Source organism: Protopterus annectens, chromosome 2.part0 (assembly GCF_019279795.1).
Source record: "Protopterus annectens isolate FY-2018-M chromosome 2.part0, PAN1.0, whole genome shotgun sequence".
NCBI lineage: Eukaryota > Metazoa > Chordata > Ceratodontiformes > Protopteridae > Protopterus > Protopterus annectens.
Genome location: NC_056728.1, coordinates 1,766,609,547 through 1,766,633,098, shown reverse-complemented (window position 1 = coordinate 1,766,633,098; position 23,552 = coordinate 1,766,609,547). Strand labels below are relative to the sequence as shown.

Sequence of the window (23,552 nt, the reverse complement as noted above, 5' to 3'; positions counted from 1 at the left end):
CTGCAGGCACAATTCCTGCCAGGAACAAAAAACACACTGGCAGACGAACTAAGCAGAAATGTTATGGATCCTCACGAATGGAAGCTCAATCCACAAGTATTCAGCATGATAACAAGGAAATGGCGACACCCAGGCATAGCTCTCTTTGCCTCCCCTCACAATTACCAAATACAGAAATTTTGCACAATAACGTATCACTCTCAAGCATGGAAAGTGGATGCTTTTTCATTCAGCTGGAAAGGCCCGACAGTCTATGCCTTCCCTCCGATGCCTCTTCTCACCAAGGTGCTACTAAAAGTCAGACAAGAAAGGCCAAGAATGATCCTGATTGCACCAGACTAGCCACACCAGCACTGGTACCCAATCCTAAAGAATTTGTCTCAAGGCCCAGCTTGGCTTCTACCTCAAATTCCTCATCTTCTGACACAACAAGACAATCAGATTCTGCACACTCAACTCAGAACCTTAAACCTGGCAGCATGGCAGATAATGTAGCCACTCAGACTGTACCTCTCTCTAAAGCTGTTATGGAAGTCATTTTAGAAGCCAGGAGGCCCAGCACTAGGAAATCTTATGCAGAAAAATGGAATGGATACTGTGCTTGGAACAGCACAAGGGCTCGAACCACTTGTCCCTAATATACCTCAGATTTTACAATACCTAACTGAGATGTTGAACAAAGGCTTATCTTTCTCATCTATTAAAATCCATGCCTCTGCCATTTCAGCTCATTACAATACGGAACCTCAGCTAGAGCATCTTCTCCGTGGAGACATGCGTGAATGGGTGTACCTTTGTTGAAGGTTGTGCGTCAGGGCTGGTAACTCGGCACGTAAAAATCAACTACCAATCATTAGCGGTTCGGAGTTCCGCTGTGGCGACCCCTAACCGGGAAAAGCTCAAAGACACAACACAACAACAACAATACGGAACCTCCTATTTTTTCACATCCTCTACTACGACAGTACCTCAGAGGGGCAAAAAATAGAAGACCCCCAAGGAGAGCACCAGTACCTACTTGGGACCTCAATTTTGTTTTAGAAAAACTCACACTGCCTCCTTTTGAATCAGCCAGCACAGCTGATCTAAAATTCTTGTCATGGAAAACTTCTCTGCTCCTAGCAATAACTTCTGCAAGAAGAGTCTCAGAGTTAAGTTACAGGCATTAATGGCTGTGGAACCTTTCCTCATTTTTCATCAGGACATGGTGTTTCTTAGGACAAACCCAACATTCATGCCAAAGGTGGTCTCCAATGTGGCCTTAAACCAAACCATTCATTTACCTACTTTCTACCCAAATCCCCAGAATAAAGGGATGAGACTTCTGCACGCTTTGGATATACACAGACAGCTACGATTCTATTTGGACAAAACAAAAGCTTTCAGAAAAACTGAGCAACTGTTTGTAGCATATGCTGCAGGATCACAAGGAAAGCCTATTACAAAGCAGACAATCTCGAAATGGATAGGACACTGCATCCGCTTCCGTTATGCACAACATGGCAAATCAGTGCCTAAGGGCATTAGGCCTCATTCTACCAGAGCAGCAGCCACTTCAGCAGCTTTCCTCAGAGGAGTACCAACCAAAGACATTTTAGAAGCTGCAACCTGGAGCTCAGTACACACTTTCACCAAGCACTACCACTTACCTCTCTACTCTAAATCCAGAGCAGGCTTTGCCACTGCAGTTCTGCAGGGCTTGTTAGCCTCTCCAAATCCAATTTAGACCCAGCCACCCAACCTCAGCTTTGGGATTCTACCCAAGTGTAATGACTGCAACAGTGAAACACGATGAACATAGTACAGTTGTGTACCTACCATAAATGTAGATGTTCGAGTGTATTCACTGTTGCAGTCCACCATCCCCCTTTTGCATTGCTGGGACTTTTCTGTACTACTCATCTCTATACTACCTATGTGTTGTATTTGCTTATAGATGAAAGAAATGTTTATAGTCAAATATGCATGTTTGTTGGCATAATTTTATCTTTCCAGCCTTCCTATCTGGGGCAAGAAAAACTGAAGAAAATGGCGTTGGTTGCAACTTTTATACCCCTGGCGCACCGACGTCAGGGAAGAGGTGACAGCAACCGACGCCAGACCAAGACTTTGGAACTCGGGCCGACTGCGGGTCGCCTGCCAGCAGGATAACCCTAATGACTGCAACAGTGAATACACTCGAACATCTACATTTATGGTAGGTACACAACTGTACTTTATCTTTACATAGTTATTCTCTTATAGCATAACCTGAACTTATGGTATTCAATGCCAAGCTTTACAACAGTTCTCAGTTTCTTAACAATGACTTCCCAAGCCTCTGATGTAACCCAGTGCTTTGTCAATGTACTGTAAATACATAGATTAATACAAATATTTGTGCACATATGACATGTACAATACACATATACCATCATTAAAAAGATAAATGCAATATAAATCATATCAATATAGTTATGATTTCCAGTTTATGACCCTGTTTGTCTATGGAAACTTCTTTTTGAATTTATGTTCAAGCAATTGTATATTTGTTGTATGTTATCTTGTTTACTTGTTTCTCAGTATTCTAACCATTGTATGCTGCATCAATTGTAAAACTCTAATTTTACTCCTTTTATATTTTCTATGCTCTTTGTACAAAATAGCTGTGTTTGTATAATTTATTTTTATTATTTTTTATAATTGTTTACTATGTATCTGGAGCTTTTCTCCCTGAGCCTCGACTGAAAACAGTCACCTTGTGTCCAGTCGGACTAACCTGGTAAACAAATGGAAAATAAAAATAAAATATTACTAAGAAAATCAAATCAGTATACCAAGAAAAATCCAAAACTTAAGAAAAAACACAGAAGGAAGGAAATATTTCCTTGATGCTCTCATGAAAATCCTACTCACTTATTCAGATATTATGGGCAAACATATATATATATATATATATTATAACATATGTAATATAGTAGGCAAAACAACGTACACAACACACTAGTCATAGGTGACTCTATAGTCAGGCACACTGATGTCCCACTCACCAGGCTAAACAAGGAGAAGGTTACTGTCTGGTGCCAGGATCCGCCACATAACCCACGCACTCAGGTCTCTCCACAACAAGTATAAATATGACTCTTTCAATGTCCATGTTGGTGTGAATGACCTGAGACGTACCTCCCTGGACTACATGAAAAGAGACATGGAAGAGCTCTCCGATCTTGTAGCCCAGGGAGGTATGACCCTAGCCCTGAGTAGCATTCTGCCATTGCCCAGAATGATACCGCAGTACAAGGACAAAATGACTGACTTCAAAACTTGGCTAAGCTTCTGGTGTCATTCTAAGGGGATCCAGTATCTGTCTGCCTGGGACAACATGGTCGACAGACCACGATGCTTTGCCAGAGATGGCCTGCACCTGTCGCCCATGGGATTCTGGATACTGGCTAAGGCTTTTGCCACCTCTGTAGTGCCTTTTTTAGACAAGGTTCAAATGACAAATAAATCACCGTAACAGGAACAGGCAAGCAAAAACTGAGGGTAATGCTACTCAATGCTAGAAGCCTAAATCTCAAAATGCATTCACTCAAGGCACTCCTTAAAATGGAGAACATCGATATCTGTGCAGTGACTGAGACCTGGTTCAAGGCTCCATAGAGCACCCCTGCACTACCAGACTAAAATCATACCACACTTTTTTTCCATGTAACCTGGACCAAAACACCAAAGGTGGAAGTGTGTCTGTATTCATTAAGGATATCCACGCCTCCAGGCTAGTTGTTCAGCATAATGCATCCGAGGTTATCGAAGAGCAACTAACTCTGGGCAAAACAGCAATCCAAATTGTAGCTTGCTACAGATCCCCCATCATGCCCCAGGATTCCCACTCCTCTTTTCTTGATATACTGGAAAATATTAGGGTTCAATAATGGGCGATTTCAACTATCCCACCATTAACTGGGAAAACTTCTCATGTACCACCTCTTTCGCTCAGCACTTTCTGGAATTCATAAATTCTGGTGCCCTGGATCAACTTATCCACACCCCCACCAAGGGCAACAGTATCTTAGACATAGTCATTACCAACATGAGTGACCGGTGTTCCACACCCGAAGTCAACTCCTCGTTGGTCAGATCCGACTATAAGCTAATCACCCTAGATATCCACATCCCGCCCCCATCCCCCATTAAGAAAACCATGGTAAAAAATTTCTCCAAAGCTAACTTCATGCTTTTTAAGACAGAAGTGGCGAACTTCATAACACCCATGCACATGGACAATACAGTTACGACTGCTGAATCCTTCACAAATGCACTCTATACGCACTTACATGAGTGCATGGATCGTGCTATCCCAAACAGAACCAAGAAGCTATCCTCCAAAAAAAGGAAGACAATCTGGTGGTTGCCTGCCATCAACAAACTGTACAACAGAAGGAAGAAACTGTTGCAAAAGAGAGTAAAATCCCATGAGTGGTGGAGCTCCCTGGTCAGCCTCAGTAAGAAGCTAAGATCCCTTATAAGAGCCTCCAAAGCTAGCTATGAAAAAAAAAATCGCTGCTGATTCTAAGGACAACCACAAAGCATTCTATAGCTGTGTCAAGAATCTCGGTGCCAAAAGCCAGATCTGCTCTGAGTTACAGCACAACGGCATGAAAATTACAGAACCAACTGATATTGCCAACATCTTGGTAGATAGGTACAGTGCTAACTTTACCACCCTCTCACACCCTAAAGGGCCCATATCTATACAGGAAGAATGCAGAGTCCCTGTAATTACAACTACACAGGTAAAAGCTGCACTCTCTAAAGCCATAAACACAGCATCCATGGGACTGGACGACATCCCAGGCTGCATTTTACACAAACTTCAGAATGAACTGGCTCCCCACCCAAGCACCATGTTCAATCATAGCCTCACATCAGGCTTTGTGACCACTGAGTGGTGCATAGCAACAGTTATCCCACTCCACAATGGGGGAGCCACCACTGATCCTGGGAACTATCGCCCTATTAGCCTGACGAGCCTGGTCTGCAAGGCCATGGAACGTATCATCATGGAACTCATAAACAAAGACATTGGTAACCTCCAAACTCTGGACCCCACCCAGTTCAGGTTTGTGAAAGGCAGGTCATGCATCCTGAGCCTGTTCAACTTCTTTGAGGCGGTCACCAAAGCCGTAGATGAGGCTAAGGTGGATCACACAGCCTAGCTTGACCTTGCCAAGGCTTTTGACACAATCCCCCATTCTGGAATTATAGCTAAACTTACTAAACTAGGCATAAATCCCCAAGTCACAAGATGGGTTGCCAACTGGCTCACTGACAGAACCCACACTGTAAAAGTTGCAGACTCCAAATATGACATCAAACCAGTGATAAGTGGAGTACCACAGGGCTCAGTCCTGGGACCTCTCCTGTTTGGTATCTACTTCACTGAAGTACAGGCTAACACAGAAGGCCTCTGACTAACGAAGTTCACAGATGACTGCAAACTAGGTGCCATAGTCAAGTCCCCAAATGATGTGGGCATCCTACAGAAGGGCCTCACTGAGACAGATGCCTGGTTTCAGAGCCATGGCCTCAAGCTCAGTGCCAAAAAATGCATTGTCATCCCCTTTGGTAAAAACTCTGTACCCATGAACTACCACATAGGCAGCAGTCTGCTTAACACTAAATGTGTGAGACCTTGGGACCCAGGTGGACAGTAGTCACTCCCTTGATAATCACATCACCACAGTAGTAAGGAAGTCCTTCTATGTGGCACACCTCATCACAAAAGGGTTCTCATCCAGGAAAAAAGAGGTCATTGTTCCCCTCTACTCGACACTCATTAGACCCATTATAGAGTACAATGCCCCTTTTGGAATGTACCTTACAAGACATCTGCAGCAGCTGGGAAGGCCACAGAAGTACCTCACAAAGAGGATTACTGGCCTCAAACAGATGCCCTACACTCAAAAAAACTCCAGCTTTACTCCGTAGCATATCGCCTGCTCCGAGGGGATGTCTGCCTAACATATAAAACTATGTCAAACCCAGAGCTCTTGGACATGCTACACCTAAAGAAATCCCAATCCCTCCGAGCTACAAGCTCTAGGGACCTAAACCTAGTCACCACAATAAACAGGAAATGCAGGAGGCATAGAGTCCTGTCCCAGAGACTTCCGATACTCTGGAACAAGCTACCCATCTATGTCAAGCAAAGTTCCTCATTAGCACTCTTTAAGCAAAATCTTTGAGTGGATGGGAAATGGGAAATATACCCTGGGAATCACTTCTGTGGCTCTGCTTGACAGTGGTACAGGAAAATAACTTTCTTGGGTGGCATAGGCCAGGGAACCTTGTTGGCTAGGCTTACTTACCTACCTATGAACCTATTATTAGACTAAATACAATATTATGTAGCATTGAAATGTGCTGACATTATAAGGGTGACAGTTCATTATTTACTCATAAAGCAAATGTCAGAGTGGAAAAGTTCAAATAGTGGATAAACAGGAGGAAGGGAAGAGAAGAAAGAGTGAGAAAAAGTATTTGTTAGAAGTAATAATTAGGGTAGATATGGGCGGCAGGAGAAAAAATGAGTAAAAGTAACATTACAAGTAAGAGAAACTAAACCAAAGAAAAGAGTAAATAACATGGACAACAAGATTTACAGCTGCAGACTGTCAAGTGGATTGGTAGCAGGTGTCATAAAATTGGGTTTGGAGATAAGTTTGGTGACTTTGAACAAACAGATTTGTCCGCATTAACTGTGTATCATTGTGTGTGTGTGTGTGTGTGTGTGTGTGTGTGTGTATGGTGTAAAAGAAGTATAAAGCAAATCTGCACTGATACCTGCTGCGGGGGACACTTGTGCAAATGCAGTGGACTGGCTCCAGTAGGAAGGGATGGCAGCGTACCTCTCAACATCATAGAACAGTAAATCTGGACAAGACCATAAATAATAGGGACAAAAGCCCAAAAATTGGGACATTTTGTAAATATTGCACTTACAAACTTAGAAAGTTGATAAACAGGTTTTGCATTAGAGTGAATTTTGTTAAGGATATGAAGTCTGTAAATCAAATGACTGTCAACTATCTGACTTCAGTGTTCAATGATTTGCCAGTGATTTGACAGAAAACTGCAATTTTATGAAAAACAGACAAAAATCTGGAATTTTTGCAAAAATCTGTACTATTGAGAGATATGGATGGGAGCCCTAAACCAACACCCATCAATCATTTTCATTTGTTTGCCAAAGCCATTACAGCAGCGTTTTGCAGAAAGGTGGGAAAAGCCTTAAATTTGACTGGTATGTTGTGTGGGTGTGGGGGTAGCTGTGTTTGTGGAAGGTGGTGGTGTGCCTTTGTAGGTGTGATGCGAATGTTATGGATTATGAAATGGAGAGATTAAGAGTAAAATTGTGATCAGTGAATTCCCTGGCAATTTCATCACTGCTTGATTCAGACATATACATTACCCTGTGTTTGTCAGTACTATGTTTGAGTGCATTGTTTTGGAGTGTGGTATCACTGCTACAGCTGCTGCTACTCTTTCAATACAAGTATCTGCTTTGGAAGTTTTCTCCAGGAGTCTGTTGCTGAGAGGATGAGAGACGTGCTACAGGTATACAACTAAGACAAACTAGATAAAGCAATAGTAAGAAAAAGTACTAGGTCACATCAGAGGCTTGGGAGGTCATTGTTAAGAAACTGAGAACTGTTGTAAAATTTATCATTAAATACAATAAGTTCAGGCTATACTATAAGAGAATAACTATGTAAAGATAAGCATGTCAGCAGCCAAAATGCATTACAGGTTGAATATTTTACTCTGCACATTTTAAAAAATGGATAGACTGGCGTAAACTCTGGACTGATGCGTTTGCTGTTTTTTTTTTTTTTTTTTTTTTTTTTTTTATTCCTGGGAAATGCTATTCAGAAGTGAAGAGACATAAGGGAACAGTTTTAGTGGCACACCAGGCTGTGGTTTTTTTTATGCTTATTGTCATGCAAAGCTGACAAAATAGTTGAATCTACTCAAGCTGGAAATGTGAGACTGTAGCCCACTGAAGGAGGGGAGATGGGAGGAGTATCCTGGCCAGGAACTGAAACTTGCAAAAGTGCTCCTTGTGAAAAGTCTTTTTTATCTCCGTAATTTGTTGACACTTTTTGCAAGTTTTTTTCAGAGAATGTGTAGTACATCAGTAGGAACAACATTTGTAAAACTCAGCGCATACCAGTGAATGACACATGAGCTGCAGACTCTCAAACTTGGCAGTTTTTTTCAGGTGTTCCATTCTAAGTGAATGGAGGTCTAGTCTGACAACAAATGGTAGGGCTATTTGTTCTCAGTCTGTGCATTATGGGACAGATTTAGCTTTCCAAAGGAATCACGATGTCTGCCCCCATGAGGGCAGACAAGAGTAAAAACAAAATAAAATTAGGAATGAGTACTTATTTTGCTGCAGGCAGCTTTGGGAGGTGTAGTAAATCATGGCAAGATAAAAAAATGTGTTTTCTTCATCATTTGCCCGTAGTGGTCCCTTAAATGTGATATACTGATCAGCATACTGTCCTCTGCTGATCCTCAGTTAAATAACAAGAAAGTGTTCAAGTGCTGTTAGTCAGTGATGCTATGAGTTGCCTACCATTTTGTTTTGGTTGTGTGTTTACATTTTTGAATAATAATAATAAAAAAAGTTTATTTAAACAAAAAAAAATGGATTAGTGAATTCAATTTCTGTAGCTGTGTAATAAAATAAGCAAATGTAAGCAAGTATTTAAAATCATCACGATCATCCTCTGGGCAAGTAATCAAGGAGCCTGAATCTTCACCACTGACACTGGTGAGGGACATTCACTTGGAACAAAAATAGATGCACACAGTATTTACAGATGCAGCTCTCTGCACCAAGCACAATTTCCCTTAAGAGCACACAGGGAGCACACTTAGTCCGGGGGATAGGTTTTGCTCTCTCCAGGCCCCCAGTAAGACTCCCCAGTGGCACAGCTGTAGAGTTGAGTCCTCAGTCGAGTGTTCCAAGCCAAGTCCTCCACCACCTTATCTGTGAAACCAGTGCTCCATTTCCCTGCTTCAAGTAGCTGACACACTTTTTGAGATTTGATTTTCACACACACACACGCACACACACACACACACACACACACACACACACACACACACACACACCCCTGAGAAAAGATGGCACAGATTTACCAGTTATAGGTAGGTACTAGGCTATTAGACCTAGGGCCTATATAAGCCTAGCCAAAAAGGTACCCTGGCTTTCGCCACCCAAGAAAATTATTTTCCTGTGCCCCTCTCAAGCAGAGCCACAGAAGATGCCCCCTTTGCCTAGACTGTAAGATAGGTACTGCCACCAGAACACTCCAACACCAGCTTCTCTAAGGCTCTTACAAGGGTAACCAATTATACTGAGTAAAATTAATACTAATACAAATGGTAGTGTTTGACCAGTGCAGCAAGGCTTTCAGGAGCGGCCTCAGTGTCACCAAATAAATACAAGTACTCTCAAAGGTTAAAATATAATCTAAAAGACCAGCCACAATGAAAAGTTAAACTGTATTTAATAATAAATAGCAAAAGAACATGAAGATACTAAATATCTATTTGCAATAAACACCAAAGTTTCAATCGCAGGAAATATTAAAGAATAACACTGATGGAAAGATTCACACAAGTACAGAAAAACAATACTTAACTAATCTCACTATAGTTTTCTGACTGATCTAAAGAGTTATTATTCCCTGGTTACTTACTAAAGCAAGGTGAACCAGAATCTAGTACATAGGTGTTACCATACACACAGATAGAGCTCTGGAAGCTATAAAACAATTTAAAAACTTCCACCCTTCCAGGGTACCAATTAGTTCACCCGTAAGGACAATGCAGTAGGATTCCTGTTCCTGGTTTTCAGACATTTTGTCTTTGGTTGCAATCAGAATTGTAAGAGCTTTAGGCCATAAAGATTGTAATTTAATTTCAGACTATTTTTCAAAGTTAGCTGGACTGAGATTAACCTTTTATCTTCCAGTATCTTCTGTTACAGTATATCTATTTTAACAATTACAGTACAGCCTGGCAAACAGATGTATAACTTTTCTGTAAAGCAGGACCCCCTGTTGGTACATTTTTAACACAAACAGCTTTACAAATTCATTTTCAACACAAGAATCTGTACAAGTTGGTTTGATATACAAATAACATATAATTCTTTACAAAACTCTAGTTAATTATGCTGGCATATGTTACACATCCACTGCCCTACTTTTCCTGGCATAGCTAGCAACACCTCACATGATCACACTCCTTTTTCCCTATTTTTACACTGGATTGGATTAAATGCAACATCTATTGTCTCAGTCCAGAGCCACTGTCGTATTTTGTTAGAGAATACCCAAGGCAAATGGGCATTATGGTCAATCAATCTATCCAACTCTTGGTTGGATGTCCTCATTGCATTCTTCGTCTCATTCAAATTTTCTTTAACAAGTCATCTACTACTATCCTGTTCATATCACAAAACCCATGCAACCTGTTCTCCTCCAGTGTCTCAAATTGGTGGGGGGGATACTTTGTCTTTTACACTAATGTCACAATTTCTTCATCTCTCCCACAGTGTACATTCTGGTATACATTTCAGATGTTTCATCTACAATACTTCACTCTGTCCCAGCTGCTTTGTTTTCACTGCTGAAGGTTGTGGGTCTTAAAGAAGCACTGCTCATAACACTGCTTTGTACATCTTACTTTTTAACTTCTTGTTTTTTTTTCTATCACACACTAACCCGTAAACTTTGTGTCCGTTGGCTGCAGGACCTCTGCTTCTAGCTGTGACCTCCTCATTCGGACTTCTACATAACCTCATCTCGTAGGTACATGAATTTGTTACCCATCTACACAGTTGTCTCTCTTAATTTTAATTTTCTTTTGTTTTCCCCCACTTGGTGTAATGACCACTCTCATCTCTCTTCTGCCTGTATTCTTTTTTAAAACACCCATATTAAATTATCACTTAAGATTTAGGCAAACATACATTAACAGAAAGGAAAGCAAGCCATTTTAACATTTTTCCTTGTAAATATAATATACATCACATATATTTTGTGGGTCTATATTATGGTGTCGAACTGCCATAACAGCGAATACGAAAAGGCTGACATGTAGTCAGCGAAATCCATTTCCACAATTCGCTGAATTCTTACAGGGCAAAGATGTAGTTGGCCAACTACACAGTTTTGCCCTTTTCTCCACTGTATTGCGATCTTATTTAGTCAGGGGGGTGTGTGGGTTTGATTTAGGTAAAATATGTTTTGCAGCATTGCGGGGCAATTATTTGTTTGCCCAACAAGTTTTCAGTGAATTGCAGAAATGGAAATGTTCAAGTTACCTCTTTTTTCTCCATCACACCTCCAACATTTGCTGTCTACCTGAGAAAAAAATATTTGAAGTCTGCTTGGCATATAAATATACATTTGCCAAGATCCTAAACTTTATGGACTTGGTTGCATGCTTGGGAACCATACATATGCCTTCCCATTGTAATCTTACCAATCATTTTGTAACTTCATCTGATTGATTCTTATAACTGCCATGCAATATTTTATATACCATACTAACAATATCCCTTTAACAGCTGTTTCTGTTTTAGATTTAGCTAAAAACAATACCAAAGCAGATCTTTCACTTAAAATTCCCCTACTCCTCTTTCTTTGCCTATGCTCTGAGGTCAAACCCTGGTAGGGAAGGCAGTCTTTAGCCTGCAATCCAAATGCCTTTTTGGCCTCAACCTTTCCTATTCCTCCTCGAGTTATTTGCTCCCAGTATCTTGGTTCTTTTGCTGTATTTCTCCAGTAGATTCTAGTCCCCTGTTGCCTGTTTTTGTACCTCTACTTGCAGTCATCCCTATGGCCAAAATCTCCTTTCTCCATTCTCATGTTCGTCTAGTTCTTAGAATACTTTTCTATTACTTTATGAATGTAATATTCTGTATGTTTGTTATTCTCCTTAAGGATCTCTGTTCAAAATCCCACTCTCTCTACTTGAACTTGCCCCTTGTTTCATCATCATTACTTTCCACTTTGAATTATAATCTTCAGCTTGTGTTATGTAGAAGAGCATTAACTGTGTAACTATAAAGTATCCCTTCAAATCAGGGAAACCTAAATTGACTTTTGTTGGATCAACTTATCCCAATTAACTCTTGCCCTCTTTCCCTTCCAGATAAATTTCTTCAATTCTTTATTTACTCTGTATTCTATGTGCCTTCAGCTTTATATAACAATTCCTTATTATTTGCCGAATTCCCTGTTCAGTGTACTTGCAGTGTGACATTACCTAATGCAGCAGCTTTGTTGATCTGTCCAGTCTGACCTGTGTACGGCCGTAGTCCATTGTTATGAACAGTAGTGGGCTTGCAGTTGAGCCCTGGTACTCGTCCACTTAGATTGGGATCCTTTACTGAGTCCAAACATTTTTATTGCATCCGTATACATAGCCTGCACTAATTCTATCAGTGTTTCTGGGACTTTGAACTATTGCAGTACTGCTATCTTACTTTCTACTGTTCTACATACACCTTCATCAGTCATCTTCTCTACTGCTCTCATGTAATGTGCTGGGAGTTTGATACCTATGTTCTGGTCTCACTTGTGACTGTCCACTTTGCTCTTGTACGCTGAGACTAGACTGCCTATTCCCCGGTCTTCTGATGTATGCCTTTCTCACAATATGTTTGGTAGGTCAATCCATGGATTTTCTATAGGCATGGCACCTCTGTAAATGGTTCCTTTAATGTTTGAAGCTGCAGAAAGAAAATGCTTTAATGTAACGTATTGTGTGTTCACAGAACAATATTTTTTTTCTGTATGTTACTAATTGGGGGGCAGGCTATGAAAAAATTGCTGCTAAGTATATTGTACTTATGAACTCGCCAGAATTTTGAAGAGAAGTTACAATTTTACTTCATCTTTTGGTTCTTTCTCTTGTCTAATTTTCCATTTTCTGGGAAGTCTGTGATTGGAGTCAACAAGACATGCCTACGGTTTCCTACTGTAGTAGGTACACAGCAACAATGTGAAGATTTACCTTTGCCGTTCTTGCAGAAAGAAATGTACACAAATGTATGAAGACCAGTAACTTTTCTTTTGGTTACTAATGGGAGTGGGGTGTGTGTGAAGGGAGATCCAATTTTCTGCTTCTGATGTACCTCTCAACTTTCCATTTTGCGGAATGTCCCTAAATTGTCTCGTTTTTTTCCTCTTTCACTCCTATAATTTTTTGGGGAAATCACCAATGATTATAGTCTAATAATGCCCACACATGTTCTCTTGGGTGTGCAAGCAGATGTTCAGCAAAAAAGACCACAAAAAATAATGGCAGACATGGCAGCCTTATACTTAATGGTGTTCAGAAAAATACACATTGATTTAAAACATGCTGTACTATTAACTTTTTAAGTGAAATAGAGTAACATTTACAAGTTATTGTTCTTTTTCCCCAGAATTCTTAAGCAGAGAATTTGAGAGATGTGACTGATCCCTGAGAGACTCCAGTTGTGACTGGCCTCTTTGTGGAGGTGGACTTCTCAATTCTAACTTCTTGGGTTCTGTCTGTGAGGGAGCTGGCTATCCTCTGGGTGATCTAAGGGGTTTATACCTAACCTCTTGAGTTTATCAACAATGCCTGAGTGGGATATTTTGTCAAGTGCCTTGGCCAGGTCAGAGTAGGCAATGTGAACTGTTTTGTCCACTTCCATTGCTTTGCTGACCTTCTCAAAGCAGCTCACCAAGTTGAGTAGGCATGACCTGCCATTAACTAAACCAAATTTAGTTGGGCCCACTGTTTGGAGGCTTCCTATGTCGTCATTGATCATTTCCATGATAATTCTTTCCATGGCTCTGTGTATGAGACTAGTTAAATTTATGGGTCTGTAGTTACCAGGGTCTGTAGATGGCCCACCTTTGTGCAGAGGGCTGACTGTTGCTCCATTCATGAGGCACAAAGCCTATTTTGAAGGCTACAGTTAAATAGAATTCTGGAAGGCCCAATAGGTCATGTTTCATGCTATGTAGAAGGCATTCTGGGGTGTTGTCTGGGTCCATCAATGCAATATTCTTGGCCTTAGAGCATTGAAGACCCGTTTCCTAGTGATAGTAGGGAGGAGTTATTTTTCATGGTATTTTCTGATGGGAGGTTGAGGGGAAGAGAGGGGGCAAAGTTGGAGCAGAATTTGTCTGTCAGTAGGTTTGCTACATCTTCAGGCTCATTATAGGTGGTTGCATTAACAATGAGCTCTACGCACCGTTGTATTTTGCCTTTGAGTTTGCAGATATGACTATAGAATGTCTTTTGGTTGTCCTTGGCCTAGAAGGCCAAATTTACCTCAGATTTTACTTTGGTAGACTAACTTTGAGAGTGCTTTATCCTGCTGGGTGCTACATGTCCTAATTTTTAACATGTTTCAAGGTATTGGGAGCAAATAACAAAGGAGGAAAAAGTCAGAGTAGGGTGAGACGAGGCAAAGGTTTAGACTGTTGGTTGGAGATTGCCTTTCTTACCAGGGATTGGTAACAGAATAGGCGAAAAGGAAGGGACGGGGGAGTGTTAAATTAAAGATCAGTTTTAGTTTGGTTGAGTTTTTTGCTGAGTCTAGAATAGAAATTGCAGTGAAATTGCAGTTAAGCACAGATAATTAGTAGGCCATATAAAATAAGGCATGATCACTATAACAATTTCTCAGAAGATGTTAAAAAAGACTGTGAAATGAGAATGGAAAGGCTGTATACAAAGGAACAATGGAAGAACATTTGTTGTTGTTGTTGTTTTGTCTTTCGGCTGTTCCCGGTTAGGGGTCACCACAGCGGAACTCCGGTCCGCTAATGATTGGCAGTAGATTTTCATGAACGCTGAGGTGCCAGCTCGATGTTCAACCTTAAACGAAGGCACGCCCATTTACGCATGTCTTTCGAACGCCCACCCAACCGGCTACTAATTAGAATTTTTGCATGGTAGCATTTGCATGCGTATTTTTATACTCTCAAGCAGAGTTCAGAGAATTTTTCTATATCCAAAGTAGAGAATTTTTCCAAAGGTAAACAGCAAGTGTTGGAGGTCTGATAAGAAAGAGGGGTATTTGGGAACATTTTTTAAGCCCACAATTGGCACACAGAAACAATTAACATGCTGTTTCCTGTGGTCCAGGGTGTGATTCAGTCTGCCTGCATTGTGCAATTCTGAGCAAGTCACTTAACCAGACAGCTGTTCTGCACGGAGTCTGAAAAAGGTCCATGGAGAACAGTGCTCTACCCTACTTAACAAATGCAAGTTAAAAATAAATGCAATGAGTTGGCAAATTAAAAAAATTATTTACAGGTTACTTTATCAGAAATGTTGAGAGAGCGAGTTATTGTAACTAAGAAAATGATTTGTTTGTTAAAAATGATACTAGTGTGGCAGTTAAGGATATGTGGGAAGAGACTAAATAAAAGATAATACAAAAACTGAAAAAATGGAAGCTCTTTTATATGGATATCAATAGTAAGATGCAAACAGTTAAATTTTTTTAGTCCCTTTCATCTTATACACTGGTCAGGCATATTTGAATCAACCAGAGGAGAAGTTGTGGATAGCAATTAATAAAGAGCTGAAGGATTTTATCGGGGGGCGGCGGCAAAGGTCAAGTGGGATAAGCTTATTCTTCCAGTAGAACAGGGCAGAGTGGGATTACCCGAGTTGACGACGTGTTTCAGAGCTACTCAGTTAAAGCTCCTATACATAGCACAAGCAGAAAACTATAATTCAAAGTGGAAAGTGATGATGAAACAGGGGGGAAGCTCAAGTAACGGAGCGAGACTGGGATATTTGGATGCAGACCTTTAAGGAGAACAACAATAATCATACAGAATATTATATTCATAAAGTAGCAGAAGGTCTTCCAAGAACCAAGCTAACACGAGAACGGAGAAAGGAGATTCTGCCAATAGGGATGACTGCGATAAAGGATACAGACATTAGGCAAGAGGGGCCGGGAGTATATTGGAGAAAACTGGTGAAGGAACCAAGGTGTTGGGAGCAAATAATAGGAGAGGGAAAGGTAATAGAGTGGGAACACCTCAAGAACTTATTTGGACTGCATGCTAGAAATTGCCTTGCATATCAAGGATTGATATCAGAGTATAAGCAAAGAGAAAGAAATAACTGGCTCCTAAATGAAAGACTGGCACTGGTACATTTTTTGGTGGAATCTAGAACAGAAGTTGCCATTAAGAATGGAATAATTAGTAGAGCATATAAAATATTGCATGATAACTATATGAATCAGAGCAGGTTAGGAAAGATTGGGAAGAGAGATTAGATAAGCAATGCACAAAGAAACAATGGGAGAATATATGTACGTCTCTCAAGGATCCAGCAAAATCTAGACGATTTAGGATTTTGCCTGGAAGTGTTTACGTAGGTATTTTTATACCTCAAGCAGACTTCAAAGAATTTTTCCTCAGGTAGACATCAGATGTTGGAGGTGTGATGGGGAAGAAAGTGGTAACTGGGAAAATTTTTCTGGGAGTGTAATGAGTTGACAGACTTTAAAGATTCCACGTAGACTGCTCTGTCAGAGATAGAGGGAGAGCAAATTGGAGTAACTAGGGGAAATTATTTTTTTTTGAGCTGTGATAAAGAATCGGAATTGCCTAGACATAGTAAGGCCATGCTGTGTCTGTAATCACTGCCAAAATAGCAATTACTAGAAAATGGAAGCAACTTTACTAGCCGTAGCGGAGATAGTAACAGAGATAAAACAACTGAAACTGGGATCTTTAGAAAAGGGTAGGAGCAAATTTCATAGGAAAAGGGAAATGTGGGATCAATACATGCAGAGGAGGAGATTTGAATGAGTTGTGTAATGGTTGACTAACAATGACTGAATATGTTAAAAGTGATACAATGTTTGCAGCTACAGTTGTGACAGCACAGTTTGGAATGTATAATGTTTGTAACTAGATTGTGCCGCTATGGCTTATTTTCATTTATATAAATGTAACATGGCTTAAGTCATACATGATAATTTAATAAAGATGTTTCTTGTTTAAAAAAAAAAAAAAAAAAAAAAAAAAAGGGAGATGATTTGTTTGAGTTGCGATGTAGAAACTGAATTGCCTAGCTGTAAGGCTGTACTAAGTTTAATGCTGGCTGCCAAAAAAAGAAGTTACTAAATGGAACACAAACAGTAGTAACTGAATTATTGAATGTTGTAAAGGAGATAAAATACTTGGAGGTGAGCCCTTTGGAAAGGGAAAGAAACTACATAGAAGTAGAATTTCTGGGAACGATGCATGCAGAGTAATGTTCAGGAGGGGATGACATTTCAGGAAGGCAGGACTTCAATATGAAATGAAAGATATTTTTAAGAAAGAAACCATATATAATGCATGACAAAAGAAATATGTTTGGTGTTTGTTTTTATATAGTGGCTTTCTTTTTATAACTGTATGTTTACCCATGCTACTGTGCATTTATGAGTTAATAAAGGTGTTAAAAGGTACTCTGTAGGGAATTTTTGAAATCTTAGCTAGTCACATTCCCAAAATGCATGTTTCAATTATTTGTCTTTGCCACAGCACATTCAGCATTTGCTAAGGTACATAAAACTTTTAATAAAGAAATCTTTGAATTAGGCATCCTTTCAATGACCCTGTCCCACCTTAGGATTTGAATTTTGTACTAAACCTACTCAGCCTTGAGTCAAAGCTTCTTTTAGATTAGAGTTAACTTTTTTTCCTAGAGAATTATATTCTTAGTGGCAGTTAGGTCAGCTAGATTTATCACTGAAGTCAGGCTGTATGCATAAATCCTCAATTTTTGTTGTATAAATTGTATCCATGAGAACATATCTTAAATTTATTCCAGAAGCAGCCAGAGAGTCCAGTTTAAACTGAAACATCAGTGTACTTATTTCAGAATGACAACTCCTGCATACATTGGATGTTCATAAGCAATTATAATTCAATTAGGAGAGAAAAAAACTGTCTCAAACATTTTTGTTGGTCTCCTGTGCCCTGGGAATCATGTGTCTAAAACTTCTAAGGTGACATTATCTAGGTGTCATCACAGTACAAAAGTATGACAAACCATTACCTGAAAATCCTACCACTTGTTATGCTATAGCAGTGGCCTGTTCCCAGGCCTTGTAATTAAAAAATGCTTCCCAGAAGAAATTATATACAGCTGCGAAATAGGTTTCATTGCACATGTTTGCAAGGTAGTATAAACTACATTTGATTTTGAGAATCAGACCTGCCTTTGTGGCTACTGTCAAAGGTGGGATTCTTTCATGATGCCACCCAGGACTAGCTATGGAATCTGTTCTGGAGGTGAATGGGGGTTTAAATGATCACCAGAGATCGGCAGTTTATATGGATCTAGTATTAAGCTGTGTCCATTCTCTTCAGTGTATCCACCCTGCACCTGCCCCCCGGAGGAGAATTGTTGAGCATTAAGCTAGGTGAGATATGATACTCAGCCATGCTTTGTCATTTGTTGCAGTGGCACTGTCTATCTGAAACCTGAGGGGGGAAGCGCAGAACATTATGGCATACAGGAGGAGTGATATTTAGGAAAAACTTGGTGCTAAGTTGACTCAAGTCTATGATTGAGGTCCAAGAATTGAAGGATATGGACACAGATCAAAAAAAGAAAACGATGGACACAGATTGCCAAGACCTATTGCTATGGCAAGCACATGACTCATTTGAATATGCAAAAAAAAACAAAGGGAAATCAAACTGTGGCAAAAAAAAGTGAGGGAGAAAACCTGAACTGGTTTAGTAACGTAGTTATATTGTTTGTTTTGTGTTGTCCAGACTCCTAGTTTTGCTGTGATTTCTCTCGTCACCTGGAGAACTGAGCATGTAGGATAGAGAGATGGCTTCCTATAGTTGGAGAGAGCAATGTCTTTCACAAAGTAGCTTATATCCACAAGTGAACACTGTGGCTTGTTTCATGATTACTTAGCAAATATATCAAGAGCAGAAGGCAGTGTGGTGTCAGACTTTGCTTAATAGGATAAAGACTGATTCGTTCACATGTGGCATTAGAAACTTGTTTTTCTGTATTATAAAAATACATGTGCTTCTAGCAGCATTGCTGTTGCTGTCTTTGCAGTGTACCTTGTGTTTGATGCTGTACTTTATTGGTCCGCTGACCATACTTTGAATAGCTTAGTTTTTTTGTAGGAGATTGTAGAGATTTAGTGGCCATTCTTCACTGCTGGACTCATTCTGAGGAAACAATGTGTCAGTTCAACTCTAGATTTAATTAAACCTCAGATATGGAGTCTTGCAGAGTGAATTGAGAACAGTGCTTTTATGGAGATGTGCTTATTTTTGTTGTGCAAACTGCTTTGCATTTAGCTAAATAGCCATGATATTGTCTTACTTTGTATAGGAATTGTTTGTTTCGGGCACTTGCTGATCAGTTAGAGGGTCATTCACGTAATCATCTGAAACACCGTCAAGAAACTGTGGATTACATGCTTAGACACCGGGAAGATTTTGAGCCATTCGTTGAAGATGATGTTCCTTTTGAGAAGCATGGTAAGGTATATTAATCGGTATGCTACACCAATATCAGGCTGAGTAACTTAAAAATGATTTTGGATGGAGGAGGTTGTTTGAGAATGAGATTCCTTAGAGAGAGAATGCTTTCATATTTAAAAATGAATGTGAACTATAATTGGATGAATATTGTTTTGCTCTTCTTCAGCTGAAGTGCATTAAATAATAATAATAATAATGGTCCAGGAGTTGTAGAATTCACAGCTCTGAATGCTACTTAGTGCGAAATCACATTACAGTGAGGAATGGGAATTAGCCCTTTCTCTAATGTTGTACGATCTCTCTGTTAGTGTATACACAAATATGTGTGTGTGTTTTATATGCATGTATGTATGTATATATATATATATATATATATATGTGTGTGTGTGTGTGTGTGTGTGTATGTGTATATATATATATATATATATATATATATATATATATATATATACATACCACCATGGATGGTGACATCTACCCAAACCCAGGTCCAAATACTACTACTACTGATACCTCTTTTCTCTCCACCAACTCCCCAACCAATATTGACCCCACACATAGACCCCCAGACTCCCTGCTGGCCTGCCACCTGAATATCAGGAGCATAAACAACAAAATTCAGCACCTACATGCCCTCCTGGCAGTTTACTCACCTGATATACTCTGCCTCATGGAAACATGGCTAAAACCTACCACTAAGGACAATGAAGTCCTGCCGCCTGGGTATAACATACATAGACTTGATCGTACCCAAAAAAGGGCAGAGGGGTAGCAATACTCTATAAATCCACCTTATCTGTAACCATAGCCAACCCCCAACCCCCTCTATTCAACAATGCTGAGATCATTGCCACAAAACTACATATTAACAACCATAAAAGCATAAACATTGTCTGTGCCTACATACCCCCAGGGAAGAACACAGACACCCTTGAGGAGTTCCTAACCTGGCTCAACAACAACCAGACACAGGAAACCATAATCCTCGGGGACTTCAACATTGACTGGAAAGCCTGCTCCTCTCAATCTCCGACAATCCATGTAAACCTCCAAGGATTTACCCAAACCATAACCACACCCACTAGACCAAACAAATCACATGACAAAGCTAGTACCCTAGACTGGATACTCATCAGTATATGTCAGGCACCACACCAGATGATCTAAGTGATCACTGCCTCACATATATACTTAAGCTTATGGTTAATCACCATCATCAACCCACCTATAGAACTATAAGAATCAATAAAAACTTTAACCCCTAAAAATTTAACAATGAACTAAAGGCTTGCAACTGGTCTGCCCTAAAAAGCCTTCCACTAGATGAAGCAGTCAGTTACTTCAACTCCAGATTTTTGGCTATTCTCGACCTTCATGCCCCCAGCCGCACTAGTAGAACCAAGGTCAATACCGCACCTTGGCTCTCTAAAGAAACTAGGGCCAAACTTGCATTAAGAAATAAAGCATGGGACACTTACCGGACTACTAAAACCCTACCTGACCAACTATTATTTAGGGAACTACGAAATGATGCAAAAAAATCTGTAACTTCAGATAAAAAGGAATACTACCACCGCCTACAACAGGTACACAAATCTAAACCTCAGAAATTCTGGATGGGAATAAAAACTCCTCCACCCAGGACAAACCACCACCCCAAATCCATCTGCCACTAATCAAAATTCCCCCGAAGATATTGCCAACTCCTTTAACACCTTCTTCACCGAAACCATTCAAACTTTAGCTAACCAACTCTCACCCACTGGTTCCAATTGTAGCACAACCAATTCCAAAGCTACAACTTCCTTCAGCCTCCAACCAGTCCCCACTCAACTCATTAAAACCCTACTTAGGAAACTAAGACTAACCACCCTGGCTTCTGATCTCCTCCCAGCTGACTACTTACAAAAAGCTGCAGATGCAATTGCATACCCCATCTCCGTCCTTATTAACCGGTCCATATCAGAAGCCATAATCCCTGACATATGGAAAATCTCACATGTCATACCACTTCACAAAGGGGGCAGTTCCACTGAATTGTCTAACTACAGGACCATAGCCATCTTGTCACCACTAGCTAAGATCATGGAGAAGTGTGTGCATATTCAACTCATGAAATATCTTACACAAAACAAACTTTTATCCAACTCACAACATGGCTTTAGGCCCAATCACAGCACCACAACAGCCCTTCTCTTTTTCTCAAACACTATAAATCAAAATCGCAACAACAACCTACTGTCCTCTGCTCTCTTCCTAGGCCTGTCCAAGGCCTTTGACATGGTGAACCACAAAATGCTAATGAATAGCCTGGAGGCCAACAACTTAAACAAACAGGCCCTCCAATGTTTTGAGTCCTACCTACAGTGCAGGAAACAGGTTGTACTGTGGCAGGGTAAACTCTCCTCACACCTCTCCATCAGACTAGGAGTACCCCAGGGCTCAATACTAGGCCCCCTTCTATTCTCCATCTTTATAAATGAACTTAGCACAGTCATACCAGAGGCTACCTGCATCCAATATGCAGATGACTCGACCTTGATCTGCACTGCCTCCACCCCAGCAGAACTTACTGAAATAACCCAAAGCACCTTCAACAAGGTTGAAAATTGACTACTAAACCAACGCCTAATACTAAATCCCAATAAAGCTAAGTTACTTCTCTTTACCCCAACATACAGGACCACCTCATCTCTGTTCAATCTGTTCAATATAACAGCTAATAATGGTACCATCATCTCCCCAGTTACCCAAACTAAACTATTGGGCGTCATGATCGACTGCAACCTCAGATTTGATGCACACATCATTCAAACTATAAAAACTACCAATAAAAAACTCTGTAGTCTCTTCAGGATCAAATCATTCCTCACCCCGCAAGCTAGAATAACAATTGCCCGCTCCCACCTCCTATCTACCCTTCTCTATGCCTCCCCTCTATTCTCCCACCTGAATAAAACCAATCTTAAAAAACTGTCTTCATGCTACAACCAAATCGCCAAATTTGCTACTAGCTCACCCTACCGTACCCACCACTGCCAGAACCTGAAACTCCTGGGCTGGTTGGAACTACCCCACCTCCTACAGCTCAAAGTCGACCATAAAATCCTCTACCAACCGGACACTACCCCAGCCCTAAGAAACATAAACATAATCTGCCCCTACAGTAATAATCGCCCACTACGCTCACCCACCAAACTCCTAGTACTTACAATCAAATCCAACCATGCTGCAGGCGACTCCCTCTTCACTAACTCTGTCGGTAAAAACTGAAACTCACTACGTACTGACATTACCATAGAGTCTTCTCCAACCATATTTAAACATAAACTTAAAAGTCACCTCAAGTCACACTGGATATGCTTCTGTACCAACCCTGACTAAGACCCCACACTTCCCTCCAACACACTCTGCTCAGCCATTCCCCCTCATTTAAACAATGAGATCCTTTATGACTGCAACTCTAAGTATTGTTATCTTCAACCACTATTTTCAATTGAAAAGTATGCCTCTGGCCTCACAGAAGAATGCATGTACTATGTCTATAATCAACTTGTATTGTAACCACAATTTAGTGGATTGTCTATTTTGTTACACCTATAACTTTCTATCTCTATGTACTATGTCTACAATCTTCTTCTATGTAACCTCTATTTGTTGATCATCTAAACTAAACTTTAAAAAGGGCACAGTATACTCAAATCAAGGGGTGGCGTAAGCCAAACACAATCGGGCTAGGCTTATAAATGCCCCAGGGCAGATAATCTAGTATGAACCTATAAACCTATTAGTAATGTCTATTTCTTAATCTGAATTTGTAACTTTGGAGCTTTTCTCCCCAGGACTCCGCTGAAAATGGACACGTAACCAGCCGGACCATCCCGGTTAACAAATGTAAAAAAAAAAATATATATATATATATATATATATATATATATATATATATATATATATATACACTGT

The 23,552-nt window shown here is 40.2% G+C and overlaps 1 protein-coding gene across 2 annotated transcripts in view; it reads left to right on the top strand.

The window, feature by feature from the left end:
• OTUD3 (OTU deubiquitinase 3) overlaps positions 1–23,552 on the top strand; it is a 753,927-nt gene that overhangs the window by 174,312 nt on the left and 556,063 nt on the right. For both annotated transcript variants that reach the window (XM_044061797.1, XM_044061796.1), the window contains one exon: positions 19,438–19,586. In XM_044061797.1, coding sequence (XP_043917732.1) covers positions 19,523–19,586 — 64 coding nt within the window. In that variant the 5' untranslated portion in view covers positions 19,438–19,522. The remainder of the gene's footprint in view (positions 1–19,437; positions 19,587–23,552) is intronic.